Source organism: Garra rufa, chromosome 4, assembly GCF_049309525.1.
Source record: "Garra rufa chromosome 4, GarRuf1.0, whole genome shotgun sequence".
Taxonomy (NCBI): domain Eukaryota; kingdom Metazoa; phylum Chordata; class Actinopteri; order Cypriniformes; family Cyprinidae; genus Garra; species Garra rufa.
Window position 1 is genome coordinate 22,027,087 of NC_133364.1, and position 20,237 is coordinate 22,047,323.

At 39.6% G+C, this 20,237-nt stretch overlaps 2 protein-coding genes across 2 annotated transcripts; both read left to right on the forward strand.

The window, feature by feature from the left end:
* The first annotated feature begins 8,389 nt into the window (after positions 1-8,389).
* On the forward strand, positions 8,390-12,357 carry LOC141332826 (sialic acid-binding Ig-like lectin 14). Its single transcript, XM_073837785.1, has 6 exons — positions 8,390-8,435; positions 8,833-9,201; positions 9,729-10,049; positions 10,129-10,413; positions 12,126-12,213; positions 12,354-12,357. The coding sequence occupies exons 1-6, from the start codon at positions 8,390-8,392 to the stop codon at positions 12,355-12,357; spliced, it is 1,113 nt and encodes a 370-aa protein (XP_073693886.1).
* Positions 12,358-14,519: 2,162 nt separating this feature from the next.
* Positions 14,520-20,237, forward strand: LOC141332827 (sialic acid-binding Ig-like lectin 13). The gene is made up of 7 exons (XM_073837786.1): positions 14,520-14,565; positions 16,300-16,668; positions 17,105-17,428; positions 17,502-17,798; positions 19,848-19,944; positions 20,035-20,053; positions 20,139-20,237. The coding sequence occupies exons 1-7, from the start codon at positions 14,520-14,522 to the stop codon at positions 20,235-20,237; spliced, it is 1,251 nt and encodes a 416-aa protein (XP_073693887.1).

Below are 20,237 nucleotides of genomic sequence, written 5' to 3' on the forward strand. Positions count from 1 at the left end.
TCTCTTCAAGAGTTCATCAAATAACAGTGGTAAGTTGGAATCATTCTACAATAATGGTGAGTAATGTCTTCTTTTCCTGCTATTTTTGTTTGCACCACTTGCCACATGTATAGCTTATCTATCTCTGTCGGCAGTGAGCGTTATACATGTGATCAATGGATCAAAGGAAATAGCTAGGCTGACAGAGAAGATTTCAGAACTACAGACACACATCCAAACTTTAATAGAGGATAGCAAGATCATGTTCATGGATCATGTTCGGTTCCGGTAGTTACAGCGCCCGTGCAGCAGGGCGACTGGGTGACTGTGAGGCGGCATAGTCGCGGGTCGAAACACCGCTCTTTTGTTCTGATCAGAACATCAAACAGGTTCTCCCCACTCAGTGAAGCACCCACTGAGAAACCTGATGAAAGTGCTCTAGTTATTGGTGATTCTATTGTACGGAACATGAAAATAGAGCCACCAGGCAATATAGTCCAATGTTTACCGGGAGCCAGAGCACCTGACATCTTGGCAAATTTAAAAGTGCTGGCTAATGCTAAACGTAAATTCATTAAGATTGTTATTCATGTCAGCAATAATGATGTTCGACTTCGCCAGTCGGAGATCACTAAAAATAATGTTAAAGAGGTGTGTGAACTTGCAAGTACGATGTCAGGCACTGTAATATGCTCTGGTCCCCTCCCTGCTTACCATGGTGACGAGATACATAGCAGACTGTCATCACTCAATGGCTGGATGTCTTAGTGGTGCTAGAATTACATAGGTTTCTTAGACAATTGAACAAGTTTTTGGAGCAGACTCGACCTGTTGAAAAGAAAAGGTCTTCATCCCTTGCTAATGGCACTTGCTTTTTTTTGTATCTAATGTAATGACATCAGACATTGGTTCTTCTAGAAACTTGTAATTAAAAAAAAAGTTTAGATGGATTTAATAAAGATTGTACAAAAGAGTGTGCATATATATATATTTATACTGACCAAATTTATAAACGCAACACTTTTGTTTTTGCCCCCATTTTTCATGTGCTGAAATCAAAGATCTAAGACTTTTTCTGTGTACACAAAAGGCCTATTTCTCTCAAATATTGTTCACATATCTGTCTAAATCTGTGTTAGTGAGCACTTCTCCTTTGCTGAGATAATCCATCCACCTCACAGGTGGGGCATATCAAAATGCTGTTTAGACATCATGATTATTGCACAGGTGTGCCTTAGGCTGGCCACAATAAAAGGCCACTCTAAAATGTGCAATTTTATCACACAGCACAATGCCACAGATGTTGCAAGTTTTGAGGGAGTGTGCAATTGGCAAGCTGACTGCAGGAAAGTCCACCAGAGCTGTTGCCCGTGAATTGAATGTTCACTTATCTACCATAAGCCATCTCCAAAGGTGTTTCAGAGAATTTGGCAGTACATCCAACTGGCCTCAAAACCGCAGACCACATGTAACCAGCCAAGGACCTCCACATCCAGCATCTTTACCTCCAAGATAGTCTGAGACCAGCCACCCGGACACCTGCTGCATCAATCGGTTTGCATAACCAAAGAATTTCTGCACAAACTCAGAAACCGTCTAAGGGAAGCTCATCTGCATGCTTGTCATCCTCATCGGGGTCTCGATCTGTAACCGACTGTACGATGGCGTCTGGCACTTTGAAGAGGTGTTCTCTTTATGGATGAAATGACCTTCTTAATGTGTGAATTCTGCAGAAAGCTGGTGGCACATAAATTATGTTCACACATCGCAGTCACACTCAGTCTCACATCATCAGCGCAGAACTTGGTGTCCTTCTGCATTTAGGAAATGTTACGCTGCTACAGCTACATTGGATAGAGCCTTGTCTGGTAAGTCTTAAACTGTTCTTGTTCTTCTTTAGTTGTTTCTTTGAAAGTGATGTTCATTTTGTTAAGCTGTAGGACACTTTTTTTTTAAAAGTCAATGTGCATTTATTTATGGGGCTAAATTTGTGAGATCCTTTTCTTTCTTTTTTTCATGGTGGGTGCGATGGATGGTGTACTAACCAATAAGGTGTAGGAATGGTATACGTTTATACTTCTCATCCATCCACCCAAAATTTCTACTTAAGTAATGTAACAAAGTATTTGTACTTGGTTACTTGACACCTCTGACTGATGTGAACAGAAATGTAGTGTTTATCTCAAGCACATCAAGCCAGAACTACTTCATTAGAGGGAATATAACTAAAAAATTAAAAGCGAAGGCTGCACCACTGTCTTTTATGAACATATGATCATTTCATTTTATGACCTCCAAATCACAGTGGTCAGTATTACTTCACGATTGAGAACAAAGGTGGTCTGAAATGGACCTATGCAAAACCACATTTTTCAATTCATGTGATTGGTGAGTTTTTTTTTCTGATTTTGGTGACTGTCACAATCAATATCTGCCCCTGCCACACTGCATGCATTGTTCTGTAGTGGTTTGAGGAACAAGGCAGTGCAAGGTGTTGCCTAGGTCTCCAAATTCCCCAGATTTCAATCCGATTGAGCATTATTGGGATGTGCTAGACCAGGGCTGCTCAACCCTGCTCCTTGAGATCTACCTGCCTGCAGATTTTTGTTCCAGCCCTGCTCCAATACAGCTGTCTTTAATAATCAAGTGCTACTTAAGAGATTAATTAGCTGGTTCAGGTGTGATTTTTCAGGGTTGGAGCTGAACTTTGTAGGATAGTAGATCTCCATGAACAGGGTTGGGCCCCCCCTGTGCTAGACCAACCAGTTCTGCAAATTAAAAAAATAATAATAATAGAATAACAGGGTTGGAAAAGTCATCAGTCCCTTGATTTAATACTTAGTAGAGCCACCTTTTGCTTAAATTACAGCCATCAGTCTTTTTGGATATGTCTGTACTAGCTTTGCATACCTTGGCTGGGGGATATTTGCCCATTCTTCCTTGCAGAATTGCTCAAGTTCAGTCAAATTCTGTGGTGAGCAGCAATGGACTGCTCTCTTCAAATCTATCCACAGACTTTTGATTGAATTTAAGTCAGGGCTCTGACCATTTCGTTGTTGTTTTGGCAGTATGGCAGCGTTAGTGTGTTGGAAAGGTGAATCACCTGCCCATCTTCAGCTGTCTAGCAGAGGGACGCAGGTTTTCCTCAAGAATTTGGATGTATTTGGCAGCATCCATTTTCGGTTCAATCTTGACCAATCGCCCAGCCCCAGCTAAAGAGAAACACCCCCACAACATAATGCTGCCACCACCATGCTTCACAATAGGTATGGTGTGTTTAGGGTGATGTGCTGTGTTTGCTTTTTGCTAAACATAGCGCTTGGATAGCGCTTTCCACTTCTTAATGATGCTCTGAACAGTACTTTGAGGGATAGCTAAAGTCTTTGAAACTTGTGTCTTTCTACTTTATCCCAGAGGTCTTTTGAAAGCACTTTTCCCACACATGGTGAATTCTTTGCCATACCAGATTTTTTAAAAATGATATTTTTACTTTAATGTTAAGGGTTATAATGTATACTTGCTGCTCAAAAAAGTTAGACTTAATTTCATTTTCCAGGTTGTAATGTGACAAAAGGTAAAGGTTTTCTGTAAAGCAAGGCTCAGGGAAGCATGTAAGATCCAATTGCGAGCTTTATTGAACAGATCGTGGTCAAGACGGGCAGGGTCAAAAACCAGCAAATAGTAATATCCAGGGCAAGACAAAAGCGTAATCCAGAAAATACAGGCAGAGGTTCAGAGTCAGGGCCTGGACCTTGGGGCAGAGGCAGACAGTGGAGCACTGGAGGACCTGGGCCGTGGAGCAGTGGCAGACAGTGGAGCATTGGAGGACCTGGGCCGTCGAGCAGTGGCAGACAGTGGAGCAATGGAGGTCCTGGGCCGTGGAGCAATAGTAGACAGTGAGGCAATGGAGGACCTGGGCCGTGGAACAGTGGCAGACAGTGGAAACTTGGAGGACCTGGGTAGTGAAGCAGTGGCAGACAGTGGAAACTTGGAGGACCTGGGCCATGGAGCAATAGCAGACCTGGATCATGAAGCGGAGGTGGGCCTGGACCGTGAAACAATGGCAGACTGTGGAGTAGTGGAAGCCTTGACATTGCAGGCAGAGCAGGAAGCCATGGCGGAGAAGGCAGAGCAGGGAGCCTTGGCGGTGCAGGCAGAGCAGTAAGCCATGGTGGAGCAGGCAAAGCAGGAAGCCTATTGGACAGACGAGGCCTCCGGAGCAGACTCATGGACAGGCGAGACCTCCGGAGCAGACTCGTGGACAGACGAGGCCTCTGGAGCAGACTTGTGGATAGACTCATGGACAGACGAGGCCTTTGGAGCAGACTCGTGGACAGACGAGACCTCTGGGATGCAGTGTGCAGCCCACACACTTCATATGGCGATGGCCATCACAGGTAGTGCAGTGGTTAATGGGATGCCCGGTGGGCTGGAAGCGTCGGCTCTATTGGTATGCCTGCAGCCCGCACTGACATTGGATGAGGGTCCATTACACTGGCAATCAAGACATCGCGTGGCTCTGGCAGATCAGACGAGACATGGCATGGCTCTGGCAGATCAGACGAGACATGGCATGGCTCTGGCAGGTCAGACGAGACATGGCATGGCTCTGGCAGGTCAGACGAGACATGGCGTGGCTCTGGCAGGTCAGACGAAACATGGCGTGGCTCTGGCAGGTCAGACGAAACATGGCGTGGCTCTGGCAGATCAGACGAGACATGGCATGGCTCTGGCAGGTCAGACGAGACATGGCGTGGCTCTGGCAGGTCAGACGAGACATGGCGTGGCTCTGGCAGGTCAGACGAAACATGGCGTGGCTCTGGCAGGTCAGACGAAACATGGCGTGGCTCTGGCAGATCAGACGAGACATGGCATGGCTCTGGCAGATCAGACGAGACATGGCATGGCTCTGGCAGGTCAGACGAGACATGGCGTGGCTCTGGCAGGTCAGACGAGACATGGCGTGGCTCTGGCAGGTCAGACAAGACATGGCGTGGCTCTGGCAGGTCAGACGAAACATGGCGTGGCTCTGGCAGGTCAGACGAAACATGGCGTGGCTCTGGCAGGTAAGACGAGACATGGCGTGGCTCTGGCAGGTCAGGCGAGACGTGACTTTGCTCTGGAATAACAGCAGCAACTTGGCTTGGCTCATAAAGATCTGCTGTAACTTGGCTTGGCTCATGGAAATCAGCTGTGGTTTGGCTTAACATAGACAACCCAGCTGTAACTTGACTTGATTCAGGAACAACAGCTGCCACTTGGCTTGACTCGTGGGGCACAGCTGTGACTTGGCTTGACTCGTGGGGCACAGCTGTGACTTGGCTTGACTCATGGAGGACAGCTGTATCTTGGCTTGACTCATGGAGAACAACAGCTGTATCTTGGCTTGATTGTAACGTGACTTGACCTGGCAGGAACAGTAGCTGTAACGTGACTTGGCTTGGCAGGAACAGCAGCTGTAACGTGACTTGGCTTGACAGGAACAGCAGCTGTAATGTGACTTGACTTGACAGGAACAGTAGCTGTTAGGGCAGCCATGATAGATGTAGACTCTGGAGCAGGAGACATGACGTGAACAGGCTGTAGCTTGACTGAAGTGTCATAAGCAGGTGCTGGTTTGGCTGACATGAGTTTAGGGAGACCAGTTGCTCGCGCCGACAGCAGTGGTGGGTCCTCTATGCTGGAGGCCAACCATCTTGAAAGCTGGTTGACACGATGAAGCGTGGATGTAGCGGGCATTTTGGCAGCCATATGGTGAACAGGCTTTGGGACGGCGGCCATCTTGTGAACAGGCTTTGGGACGACAGCCATCTTGGCGACAGGCTCTGGCGTGGTGGCCATCTTGTGTAGTGGCTCTGGAAAGGCGGCCATCTTGTGAACAGACTCTGGAATGGCGGCCATCTTTTGAACAGGTTTAGGGACGGCAGGCATGGCGTGAGCAGGCCCTGGAGCGGCAGGCATGGCGTGAGCAGGCCCTGGAGCGGCAGGCATGGCGTGAGCAGGCTGTAGCTTGGCAGGCGTGATGTATGCAGGCTGTGGTGTGACTTTGAGCAGGCTTTGGCTTGGCAGGCATGACGTGAGCAGGCTGTGACACGTGAATATTTCCAGACATGGCGGTTAAGTGTGGACAATGAGGAGTGGCAGATACTGGGGATTAGCAGGGTTCCTCATCAGCTATTCCCACAGTAAACGAGGAACCACTCAACCGGAGAGCAAAGTCAATATATGTTTCTAGAGTCCAGTGAGGGGTACGGTGTGGCATTAAATGTGAAATCTTAGCAGTGAGGCCGAAACGAAAAATGTCCTTGAGGGCAACATCATTAAATCCCACCAAGTGGCACAGTTCACAAAAGTCCTGCACATAGTCCTCTATAGCCCGGTTACCTTGGCGTAGGTTGAGGAGGCAAGAAGCTGCTTGGTCCATGGCGATCTGTGTCCAAAAGCCGCTGGATCTTTGGTAGGCGAAGTATTCTGTAAAGCAGGGCTCAGGGAAGTGTGTAAGATCCAATTGCGAGCTTTATTGAACAGATCGTGGTCAAGACGGGCAGGGTCAAACACCAGCAAACAGTAATATCCAGGGCAAGACAAAAGCGTAATCCAGAAAATACAGGCAGAGTCCAAAATCCAAGTGGGCAGTCCAAAAGTAACAAATAAACAAAACAATGAAACAAAGCTAGGCTAGACTATGACTATGACTAACTAACAAAACAAAACATGGCAATGGCAAAACATGGCAATGGCAATGAAAAAAGAGAAAACGCTTAGTAGAGTCCGCACAGCAAAACAATACTTCGCAAGGCCTGTTTGGTATAGGCCCTGCTTATATGGCCACCAAACAGGAAGTTACCAACGAGGCAGCAGAGGGAGCAACAACAGTCAGTTCATGGGAAAGGGCTCCCTCTGCTGGCTTGGCATTATATTTTCATAGGGTATGATGATTTTCTAGGCACTGTGTATATGGATAATAAAGCTTTACAATGTAAACATAAATAGAAAAATAATATGATATGCCTTGTCGATAAGACAAATAATGTGTAATAAAAATACAACTTTAGCAGCTATTATAATATGTGTTTAGTATGAACCTGGTTTAGGAAAATACCACAATACCATTTTTAAGAAAAGTTTATATTTAATGGCTCTAAAATGGTTATGTCCATCAATTAAAATGTAACAAATATTTTCCTACAGATTCTTATTTTCAAAATGGTTTTACATGTATTGCAAATTAAAAACATTATTTTATTATTGAAATAATTATTTTTTATTATTATTTTGAATTAACAAATATATGAATTATCATAAATATTGTATTTTTTGGGACCAATTGAAAGCACTCACATTTGGCACTAACTTTCAAGAAAAACATTTTACAAAAACAACAAATATAGAATTCAAAATGAACAAAAAGTATTTTGACACTTTGACACTTGGTTGTCAAGCACTAATGTGAAGTGTTTTTCATCATGTTTACTCGGCTAGAACTGACTTCACACATCCACTAAAAGCCCTTTAACCCATATTAGTCTAGCAAAAGAAGGCACAGAATAGACTAGTTAGTTCTAAGAAAAGCTTACATCATTTCTTTGCTAATGCCACTTGCTTTTTTGTATCTAATGCAATGACACCAGACATTGGTTTGTTCTAAAAACTTGTCATTTAAAAAAGAAAAAAGTTTAGATTGATTTGATGAAGATTAAAAAAGTGCATATATATATTCAGTGTTCAAAAGGAAAGGTGTAAGGAACATGGGTGGCTAAGTGGAAAGTGCTTGAACTGATTTTGGTTGGCCTGTGTGGGAATACTTCTTGGAATGTTGAATTTTTAGACTTGGAGAACCCTGTATTTCTCTTATACTTTTTTATTTTGATTTATTTAGAATATGTCTTCACCTACAGCCAAAATACATGCATGTAAAAACATAAGAGCTGTTTAAAGTTTTGCACAGTGTTCTTCTGGAAATGGTTTGGGGAATTCAGTTTGGCTTACTTTAGTTATTTACAATACACCAATGCAGAATTTTTTATAAATAATTTCTCTTTTCTGCACAAATATCTGATCGGACTGTATCAGATGCTTTTGGTCTAAAGGAAAAAAATGACCTTTATTCACAGAGAGGATTTGAAAGGCTCTTAATGTGTGAATGCTGCAGGAAGCTGGTGGAACATATATTGTTCACACATCACGGTTTCACTCACTCTCAAAATTATCAGCACTGAACTTGGTGTCTTTTTGCATTTAGGAAATATATTACACTGCTACAACTACTGGATAGAGCCTTGTTTGGTAAGTCTTAAACTCCTTTTCTATTTCTTTAGTTATTTCTTCAGAAGTGCTGTTTTTTTGTCAGTTTTGCAAATTTATAAGTGTGTGTGTTTCCATACAGTTCTGACCGTGATTTAATGAAGAGATGGACACTGTGGAGAAGATTTTTTTTTTCTGTTTTCTTTTACAAGGTGTGGTTTTCTTTGTCATCTTCATATCTATAAAATAGTTTGATGTATTCAGTGTGACATGAATGAAAGTGTGAATTTAAGTGCTAAACTATGATTATTCTGTCTGTGTGATACTGCAGTGCTTCAGATAATCAGATACTTTAGAACATTTATATACAATACTTGAATAATATTATTACAATGTTTTAAATTAAACTGTACTTAAATATTTTATCATAATATATTCACTCTTGCTGTTGTTCTGCTTGTATCACCCGTTACAAAAAAAACTTTATTTTGTAAGTAATGTTTTTTTTTGTAGCATTTTGTATGTTTATAACACATCAGAAGTATGTTGATATGTTTGAATGCTTCACTGTTTCTGCTTGTATTTAAACAATTTTATTATGTGTTGTAGGTGTTTGCTGTAGACATTTCTGCATCAGCCTTCCAAAGAAGATTGAAGCTCTCAGTGGATCCTGTGTGATCATAAACTGCAGATTTGAGATTAATGAAACCAATAACAAAGACCTCACTGAGAGATATATAGGAGTGTGGTTCAAAGATGGGACTGATTTGAAAAACAATCTAGTGTTTAACTCAAGCACATCAAGCCAGCACTCTTTCATTAGAGGGAATATAACTGGAAAATTAAAAGAGAAAGACTGCACCACTGTCTTTTATGACCTCAGATCAAATCACAGTGGTAAATATTACTTCAGGTTTGAGGGTGAAGGTAGATTGAAATGGACCTATGCAACAAACAATGTTTCAATTCATGTGATTGGTGAGTGACTTCATATCTGGAAAATATTATAAATTGTAAATTGTAGGGATGCACCGATCCGTATCGGCCGATCACTTGCGCGTTTTGTCAGTAAAGCCGGTTCTGTAATCAGCGGTAAATGCCATCAGGTGCGTGATTTCACATTGAGCCGTATATACTACACACAGCCGTTGTTCACTGATGAGCTGCGCACATTGATAATGAACATTGATTTGCGCACCTCGTCGGTAAACAACGGCTGTGTGTAGTATATACGGCTCAACGTGAAATCACGCACCTGATTGCATTTACCGCTGATTACAAGAACCGGCTTTACTGACAAAACGCGCAAGCATGATCGGCGATTCGTATCGGTGCATCCCTAGTAAATTGTGATCTAGTAGTCACAATCACTATATGAAATAAAAATGTTATGACTGTAATCAAAAAGACAAGAACATTTTAATTCATGCCAGACTTTCCGTGATCAACATACACTTTATAATCAACATATTTATATGTACAACATAAATGTGTGTGTGTTTCAGAGTCTCCCCCCAAACCCACAGTGCAGCTGTATGTGGAGCAGAAGGAGCTGCAGGATCAGGAGGTGTTGGAGGGGAGCTCTGTGAGTCTGCGCTGCTCTGCTGAGACTCTCTGCTCCTCTCCTCCACCAACTCTCACATGGAGCTCCACTCCCAGAATCCCCCTCAGTGAGAGCAGCAGACTACAGGAGCTCATCCTCATCTCTGATCTGAACTTCACTGCTACTCACCGTCAGCCCAGAGTCACTTTCACCTGCACTATAACCTACCAGCTACAGGACAAGACCAAAACAGCACAGAACAGCATCACATTACATGTTCAGTGTAAGATTTATGTTCTTTTGTCCACCATAAAACACCCATAAATGAATATGCATCACACCATATATTTATTTTTTTTCAGATGCATCTAAAATCTCTAACTCTTCCAGCTGTTCCAGAACTAATGTAACTGTGTGTTTCTGTGAGGCTGATGGGAATCCCTCTCCTGAACTGGAGTGGCATCTGTCTGGACGTCCTGTCACTAACTCTTCAAACACGTTCATCAGTGAAGAACGATTGAGCAGCACAGGCTTGAGGAGCTCCATCACTCTACATCAGTCTCTCACAAACACATCCACTCTGCAGTGTATCAGCAACAACACTCATGGAACTGCAAGAAAACAACTTCAACTGCCTCTCTCTCGGGGTGAATACAGGCCTGCTGTAGCGAATCAATGCATTTTTTTTGTACGAAAAATATCCATATTTAAAACATAATTATCACTTTAATCTTGCTTTTCTATTCTTTTACTGTAAATTATGTTTATATTTTTCTTCCATGTGCATATTGTGTCTTTTCAGAATGTCAACAGGCTACAGTTTCACTCTTGGTCATATTACCACTGATTCTGGTTTTGTATGCTCTGACTGTTGGACTTGGGCTCTACAAAATGAGACAGTAAGTCATTTACAGGTAACAGTCCATTTCTATATAGAAAGATATTATAAAGGACTACACATTAGTAACCTAATATCCTTTCTTTCCCCCAGATTGTCTGCAAAGCTGAAGGTAAATCTTTTATTTTACATTATGAGGCAGCATGATGACAATGATATTGTGTAAGAGTGTTTTTTGTTGTTGTTTGTTTTCAGGCTCAGAATGAGGCAGCAGGCACATATGCTTCTCTTCAGCTCTCTGCTCAACCATCTGAATATGAGACTCTGAACATTAAGAGAGGTGACACAAAATAAACAACAAACAAACAACTGATCTCCTAACTTCACATGGATCTCATGTCTGATATGGAACAAAAGCTTAAAGACCAAGAATTATTGGCAGCAAAATATGAATTGTGTCAAAATTTGATTAGACTCAAAAGTTTAAAACTGTTTAGTTGTTTAAATAAAACAGTTATTTTCACATTCATACACATTTTCTATTGGCTTGTTCTAATAACATGTCATTAAAATTGTTGTCTTCTAAAATAATTTTAATGAACTTTTAATGGACATTTTCCATACAAAATATTCATACTGCTTGTTTATTCCAAAATTGTATATTTTTTGCTGTTAAAGATAAACATGTTTTAGCTGTCTATATAAAGATAAATGTAATTTTAGCATTTTCTCATATGAACCAATATATTATATAAACATACATCTAAAAATCAAGTTTGAGTCACACTTGATAAAGGAAGCAATTTTCTCTAGAGTGGCTCAAGGGTAAGCCAAAAAAAGATTGTTTTATTATTTAATTTTATAGAAGTTACAGCATAAGTGTATTTTGGGGTTCTTTAAGGTTTTAGAAAGTTTCTTTCCTTTACTAAAAAGTATGCTTTTTTAAATGTGTGTATCTCTTCCTGGTCAAATGATTTGTTTCAGTAATCTTCCCCATGTCCCAATGTGCATACTATCGATCCTAAATATTATGTGAGATTAGAATAAGTGTGTCCCAAAGCATACCATGCTGAAAAGAGTATGCCGCAAAATTGGTAAATTTTTCAAGGGTGAATCAGTGCACACTTTAACTCTAATATTACCCACAACCCATTGCGCTTTGGAGAAATATTTGGTTAAAAGTGTTAAAAAACTACAAACATGGCAGACATGCTTGACTGAGACAGGTTTACATAGAGCTCCATCACTCTACATCAGTCTCTCACAAACACATCCACTCTGCAGTGTATCAGCAACAACACTCGAGGCACTGCAAATCAACTGTTTCTGCTGCTTCCGTGTGGCACTTGTGAGTTTCAGTTTTGTGATTCATCCAATAGAAGACAAATCAAACTAACTGAAAAAACATGTAAATTGTGCATAAAGTAAAGTTCATTGACATGAATAGAAATACTAATGCTAATTTCTTTTTTAATTGAATCAGTAAATCTTCAGTGATTTTCCAAATATTTTCCGGTTTAGGTTTGAAGATTTTCTCTGTGCTTATTGAAGTTGCAGTTGGTGCTTTGGTGGTGATGATGATGTGTGTCATTACATACACTTGTGTACGGTAGGTAAGATATTAAAGAATCATAGCAGAACAACACAAATAAAGTACCTTAAAAAAGAAAAGATAAATAATATAATGTTAAAGAGCTGATGGAAACTATTGTACATAAGTTCACATACGTTTTTGACATTATGGTGCAGATGAAAGTGATTTACCCAATTTTGGGAAGGGAACTATTTAAATATAATTTTATTACAAGTAGAAGCTATTGTGAAATGTCATCAGTATGAATATGGTTTGGAAAAAAAAAGGTATGTTTACCCAAAAATTTTAATTCTGTCATTAATTACTCACCCTCATGTCGGTCCAGATCTGCAAGACTTTTGTTCATCTACGGAACACAAATTAAGATAAACATGAAATAAAAACATGAATACATGCTTTTCAGTAAACGTCTTCAGACTAGAAGTGAAGGTGCTACAAGAAGCATTTCAACCAGTGGAGTAAGTTACAAACTGCAAACAATTTAAACAGAAACCATAGCTTTCCAGCAAGAGGTCTTGAGTATCTCCTCACTTCATGCTGACTATGGTGTGGTCCACGATTGTTCTGGAGGGCTGGCAAAGACTAAGAGCTCTTTCTTTTGGCAGAAATGTGTGTGTGTATATATATATATATGTGTGTGTGTATATATAAATATGTATGTACGTGTATACTGTGTATATATATATATATATATATATATATATATATATATATACATACATACATACATATGTTTAGATAATATACAGGTAATATTATAAAATAATTTTAACTCCGTATTTAAATCAGAATTTAGTCCCTGTATTTAGTATTTGGCTGATTAGCTCACTTTATACTTTACGTATTGCTGTGTATGCTCTTTCTATTGCTGAAGTCAAACTTCGTATGTATTCAGAGAAAAGGTTGATGAAAACCACTAAATAAATAAATACTAAATGTTTCTTGAACATTTTTCCTAATTATTTATGATTGATTGTGTCCATGCATTGTTATTGCTAAACCACCATTTTCTTGTTCTATTTTTTTATTATATTTATTTTTACTTGGTTTAATAGTGTTTTGGTTATACATATGTTTGTGCAAACTCATTGCAGCTGAGAATTGTCTAAACTTATTTGGATCAAAACTGAAGTTCTCTTTCATGTCTTATTGCACTTAAACTCACTCACTGCTCTTGAATGAATAACTTCTGCAGCTCTAATAAAGAAGACATTTTCTTCTTGAATGCTGCTTTTAATGCAGAACTTCACTTCCAGAACAAAAATGTACAGATAATGTACTCACCCCCTTGTCATCCAAGATGTTCATGTCTGTCTGTCTTCAGTCGTAAAGAAGTTGTGTTTTTTTGAGGGAAAACATTTCATGATTTTTCTCCAAGACATGAAAATCTTGGATGACAAGGGGGGTGAGTACATTATCTATAAATGTTTGTTCTGGAAGTGAACTACTCCTTCATATGCTCTTGCCTGAAGATAAACTCTCTGCTAATATTGCAGTGTCCATCAACAGTCATGGGCTGGGCCCGTAAAATGTTACATCACATTTTACGGATTCTGTGAACGGTTTGTTCTGAGATGTTGCTTATGATTTATGGGGATTTTTAAAAAAAGGAGTAGGTGGATTTTTATCATTATAAACACATTGTACACACATTTATGTTCAAACAACATGTAAAAGTGAATTTTGCATAATACGTGCTCTTTAATGTGTTCATTGTTTCTTGAATGAATATGTAAATTTGACTAACTGCATGGTTAGTCTGTTAGAACTGTACATGTATGCCATATGGATATTACTTTGAAACAGTTACATTTGAAAACATTCATTCTCAATCAAGAGGCTTGTGATCACTAGGGGGCCTCAGCAAATTTCCAAGGGTATCAGTGTCACCTTGCTGTAAAACGCATATTTAGTTTGTTCAAATGTTTAAAGTTCATGTACGGAAATGTTCCTCAAAATGCAGTGACAGTGAACATGAGTTATTTGTAAAAACATTCCAAACATTGCAGGGTTAAACACGAATGCTAATTTCTGACACAGGATGTTCAGTCAGTGTATAGTGTTAGTGACTCACACAACACACTTCCACTCAGTGTCAAATCAACAGCAGTGCAGAACTTCGGATCTGTAAATGTGAAATTTTAGCCATCTTTTTTTCAGTACAGACCTACTGCTTCAACCCTTTTGTTCACCTCTGGTGAGTTTATTTTTAATTTTTTGTCTTTCTTTAGATATTTCGTATTAATTTATGTAAATATTTATAAGTACGTGTGTGTATTTCCCCACAGCAAAATTAAGTAGTGTCTGTTCATGAAGTAGTGATGGACAGAGCAGAGAAAATCATTCTTTTCTGTTTACTGTTAAAAGGTTGGTTTTGCTTCTCTTCTTTCTGTCTAGTTTTTGTAGCATATACATTAACAGTTAATCAAATTGTTCTTGAGTTACAGTGCCCTCCACTAATATTGGCACCCTTAGTAAATATGAGCAAAGGTGACTGTGAAAATAAATTTGCATAATCTATCCTTTAGATCTTTCATTTGAAAAATTCACAAAATTCTAACCTTTCATTGAAGTAAAATGATGGAAAATGGGGGGGGGGGGTCTCATTATGAAATAAATGTTTTTCTCTAGTTCACGTCGGACACAATTATTGGCACCCATAAAAATTTGTCTAAGTAAAATATCTCTAAATTATATTCCCATTTATATTACACACCAGGCTGGCTGAGAGTAAAAAAATGTCCATTCATGACTTTCTGTTCCATAAGAATTATAAATATGAGGAACACAAAAGCCTTAATTCCTTTAATCATCCATCACAAGTAGTAAAACCAAAGAATTTACTTCTGATGAACAAGTTTGTTGAGCTTTAGAAAATAGAAAGTGGCTCTAAGAAAAGAGCTAAAGCATTGAAAATCCCCATTCCCACCATCAAGGCAATAATTTAGTCCTATCAACTAAAGATGTAACAAATCTGCCTAGAAGAGGATGTGTGTCTATATCATCCTAATGCATGATAAGGAGGAGAGTTTGTGTGGCCAAAGACTCTCCAGGGATCACAGTTGGAGAATTGCAGAGAATTGTTGAGTCTTGGGATCAGAAAGCCTAAAATAATATGATCGAACAGCCCCTACATCACCACATGTTGTTCCAGAGGGTTTCAAGAAGAAATCCTCCTGGCTTACCCAAAAACAAACTCCAGCATATTCAGTTGTCAGACATGATTGGAACTTCAAACAGGACTGGCTTCTATGGTCAGATGAAACTAAAAATTATTGCTTTTGCAGCTAACCCTCCAGATGGTTTTGGTGCAGACAGGGTTCAAAAAGTACCCCATGCCCACGGTTAAAAATACTGCTGGTTCTTTAATGTTGTGGACCTATTTTTCTGCCGGAGGTCCTGTACATCAAATACCAGCAGATAAAAAAATCAAAACCTGACTGCCTCTGTTAGAAATCTTATAATGGGCCATGGTTGCATCTTCCAGCAGGATGATGATTCAAAACAAACATCAAAATCAACACAAAATTGTGTCACTGAGCACAGAATGAAGCTTCTACCATGGCCGTCCCAGTTCCCTGACCTGAACCCTGTATAGAAACTGAAGAGAAGAAGCACCAACATGAAGCTGGAAAGAGAGAGGTTCTGGAGAACCTAGAGAGATTCTGTTTGAAGGGATGGTCTCTGATCTCTTGTCAGGTGTTCTCCAAACTCATTAGACATTGTTGAAAAAACTCAGAACTGTTATCTTGGGAAAAGGACATTGCAATAATCGGGTGCCAATAATAGTGGCCAACGTGAACTAGAGAAAAACATTTATTTTAATAATGAGATTTCACCCCTAGGTTTGATTGTTTTACTTTAATGATAAGTTTTTGTGAAATTTTTGAATGAAAGATCAAAAGGATAAACCATGCAGATTTATTTTCACATCCACCTTTGCTCAAATTTACCAAGGGTGCCAATATAAGTGGAGGGCACTATATATTTCACTGTTGTTGTTGTTGTTGTTGTTCTTTTTGTTTATTTAGAACACGTAAGAAATTAGTGCCTGAATGCTTCACTCTTTGTTTCTTCTTGGGGTTTGTGTTTTGTTTGTAGGTGTTTGCTGTAGAGATTCCAGTATCAGTCTGCCAGAGAAGATTGAAGCGCTCAGTGGATCCTGTGTGATCATAAACTGCAGATTTGAGATTAAGAAAGAACATGACAAAGACCTCACTGAGAGAGCTACGGGAGTGTGGTTCAAAGATGGGACTAATGTTGACAGCAATCTAGTGTTTAACTCAAACACATTAAGCCAGAACTTCTTAATTAGAGGGAATATAACTGGAATATTAAAAGACAAGAACTGCACCACTGTCTTTTATGACCTCAGATCAACTCACAGTGGTAAATATTACTTCAGGATTGAGACTGATGGTGAACTGAATTGGACCTATAGAAAAAGCAGTGTTTCAATTCATGTGATTGGTGAGTGACTTCATGTCTGGAAAATATTAGAAATTGTAAATTGTGATCTTGTATAGTACAAAACGTTCTGAAATGAAAATTTTATGACAGTAGTCTAAAATACAACCAACATTTGATTCATGCCAGACTTGTGATGTTTTAATTTTATTAGATTTTTACTTTTTGGCATTTTGGCCTTTATTGTGATAGGACAGATCGGTAATGACAGGAAGTGAAGTGGGAGTGAGAGAGGGGGCGGGATCGGGAAAGGTCATCGAGTCGGAATTCGCACATGGGACGCCCAGAGCGCGACGGCGTACAAGGCTATCGGTGCCGACTAATTTGTCTTTTTTTGGGGGGTAAAATAAACTTTATGGTGATGATAGTCTTAGGGCAACATTTCGATTCAAAATCAACATATTCAAATATAAAATATAAATGTGTGTGTATATTTCAGAGTCTCCCCCTGAACCCACAGTGCAGCTGTATGTGGATCAGAAGGAGGTGCAGGATCAGGAGGAGGTGTTGGAGGGGAGCTCTGTGAGTCTGCGCTGCTCTGCTGAGACTCTCTGCTCCTCTCCTCCACCAACTCTCACATGGAGCTCCATTCCCAGAATCCCCTTCAGTGAGAGCAGCAGACTACAGGAGCTCATCCTCATCTCTGATCTGAACTTCACTGCTACTCACCGTCAGCACAGAGTCACTTTCACCTGCACTATAACCTACCAGCTACACGACAAGAACAAAACCGCACAGACCAACATCACATTACATGTTCAGTGTAAGATTTTTGTTCTTTTCCCCTCCATAAGAAATCTACAAGCAATCTACCATTACCTTTTTCTCTATTTCAGATGCACCTAAAATCTCTTCTGCCTCCAGTTGTTACAGAACTGATGTAACTGTGTGTTTCTGTGAGGCTGATGGGAATCCCTCTCCTGAACTGGAGTGGCATCTGTCTGGACGTCCTGTCACTAACTCTTCAAACACGTTCATTAGTGAAGAGCGATTGAGCAGCACAGGCTTGAGGAGCTCCATTACTCTACATCAGTCTCTCACAAACACATCCACTCTGCAGTGTATTGGCAAAAACACTCATGGAACTGCAAGTCAACTGTTCCAGTGGATTCTCACTCCTCTCCAGTTTACAGGTAAAACAAATATTTCAGTCAGTCAAGTAAAACATGGACACATCATTATATCCTCATTAACCACAGCCATATCACCGGTTGCTTACTGAAGCTAAGCAGGGCTGAGCCTGGTCAGTGCCTGGATGGGAGACCTCCTGGGAAAACTAGGTTGCTGTTGGAAGAGGTGTTAGTGAGGCCAGCAGGGGGTGCTCACCCTGTGGTCTATGTGGGTCCTAATGCCCCAGTATAGTGACGGGGACACTATACTGTAAAAAGCAACGTCTTTCGGATGAGACATTAAACTGAGGTCCTGACTCTGTGGTCACAAAATACCCCATGGCACTTCTCGTAAAGAGTAGGGGTGTAACCCCGGTGTCCTGGCCAAATTCCCTCCACTGACCCTAGTCAATCATGGCCTCCTAATAATCCCCTTTCATTGAATTGGCTGAATCACTCTCTCCTCTCCACCTGTAGCTGGTGTGTGGTGAGCACACTGGCGCCGTTGTATTGTGGATGCCGCATACTGGTGGTGGTTGAGGAGAGATCCCCCCCATGTGACTGTAAAGCGCTTTGGGTGTACGGGAATACACAATTAAAGTGCTATATAAATGCATCATTCATTCATTCATCATTGATGTGTCGACTTTATGAAATTAACAAGAATTTGCATATTCATATGTAGGATTATGCATTATTAAGTGTTTTATGAATATGTCTTATGAATTGTTATATTTATATCATTATTAATATTTTTTGAGAATATGTATTCAATGACCTTTTGAGACATGACATGAGACTGTATGCTGTTGCTATGTTATTCTCGTACATTTTATCATATCTATCATTAACTCCGACAGACAGACTGATGTTCTTAGAACAAGAAGTACTTCTTAGTAAATGTGCCTTTTTAAAGTTTGGGTTGGTGGACAAATATGCAAATTAATAACACTTTAGATCACGAGCTGAGACATGAGTATTGCGTTCTTAATCAAAATATAGAAATATTAACACATATTAATAATCATCTTGAAATATTAGAAGTTTGGTTATGTCTTATTGATTAAGCTACTCAATATAGTGCTGAAAGCTTTATTCATCCTTCGAAGTATATGATTCATCTGTATTTTTCATCATCTATGTATGTGTGTGATGTCCGAAGCACAGTTCCGCAAAACGGTTATTCTTGGTACTTAATGAAGACAGTCTAGATGGACAATTAGATTAACATTAACACGTCTCAATGTCTCAAGATATAAATTAAACTAAAAAGGAGAAATGAAACTGCACGTCCACTCAACCAAGTTTATAATTACTAATCACAAGTTTATTCGCGAGATGATGTATTGATGTATTTTCAACTGACTTTGACCTTCAGACTTCCTGAGTTGTCTGGTTTTAGGGTATAAAAAGTCTTGCAATTTTATTCTGGACAGATCGGAGACTTCAGACTTCTCAACCTCCTTTACTCCGATCTCAACTTTCTTCTGGGTGCACCTGAAACGGTCTAATTTTCTATTAGACTTATTTTTCTCAGATTTGATAATATTAATAGACTATTTAACTAAATTTGACTTTATTCATTGCAATTTGGCTTTTATGGAATTCTCAACTTTGAGTAAATATTCTTATTATTGCAATATTTCTTATAATTTCTGCATTTGTATATCTTCTTAAAGAAGTATACTATTATTGAACAGATTTGAATTGGCTTATTAATATAACATTGAAACTAATGTTTACTCCTGATTAATGGATTTATGGACTCTTAATTGTGTTAATCTTTCATTTATGACTCTCGTTTGGATTGTGTTCTACATTGACCTTTCTGGAATATATGAATTTTATCTGAAAAATATTGAATAAATTGTATAATAATTTTTAACCCCACCCGTCTGACTTCGAATCAATCATTTTACGCATCAATCATTATCATCTTCCTTAAAATTTTCAGTAATTTTATGCATTTTGCAGAATATAAATGTTTGGGTGAACCATTTTGCCAGTGCTATTTTTTTTCTCCTGTGAATTTTGCTATTATTTTCTTTCAATGTGCATATTGTGTATTTTCAGAATGTCAGCGGTCTACAGTTTCACTCATGGTCATATTAACACTGACTCTGGTTTTGTATGCTCTGACTGTTGGACTTGGGCTCTACAAAATGAGACGGTAAGTAATTTACAGTTAACAGTCCATTTGTATATAGAGAAAAGTTATAAAGGACTACACATTAGTAACCTAATATCCTTCCCTTCCCAGATTGTCAGCAAAGTTGAAGGTAAATCTTTTATGTTACATTGTAAGGCAGCATGATGGTGATGATGATGGTGTTGGTGTTTGAGTGTTTTTTGTGTTGTTTTCAGGCTCAGACTGAGGCTGCAGGCACATATGCTTTTTTTCAGCTCTCTGCTCCACCCTCTGAATACGAGACTTTGAACGTCAAAAGAGGTGACACACAATGA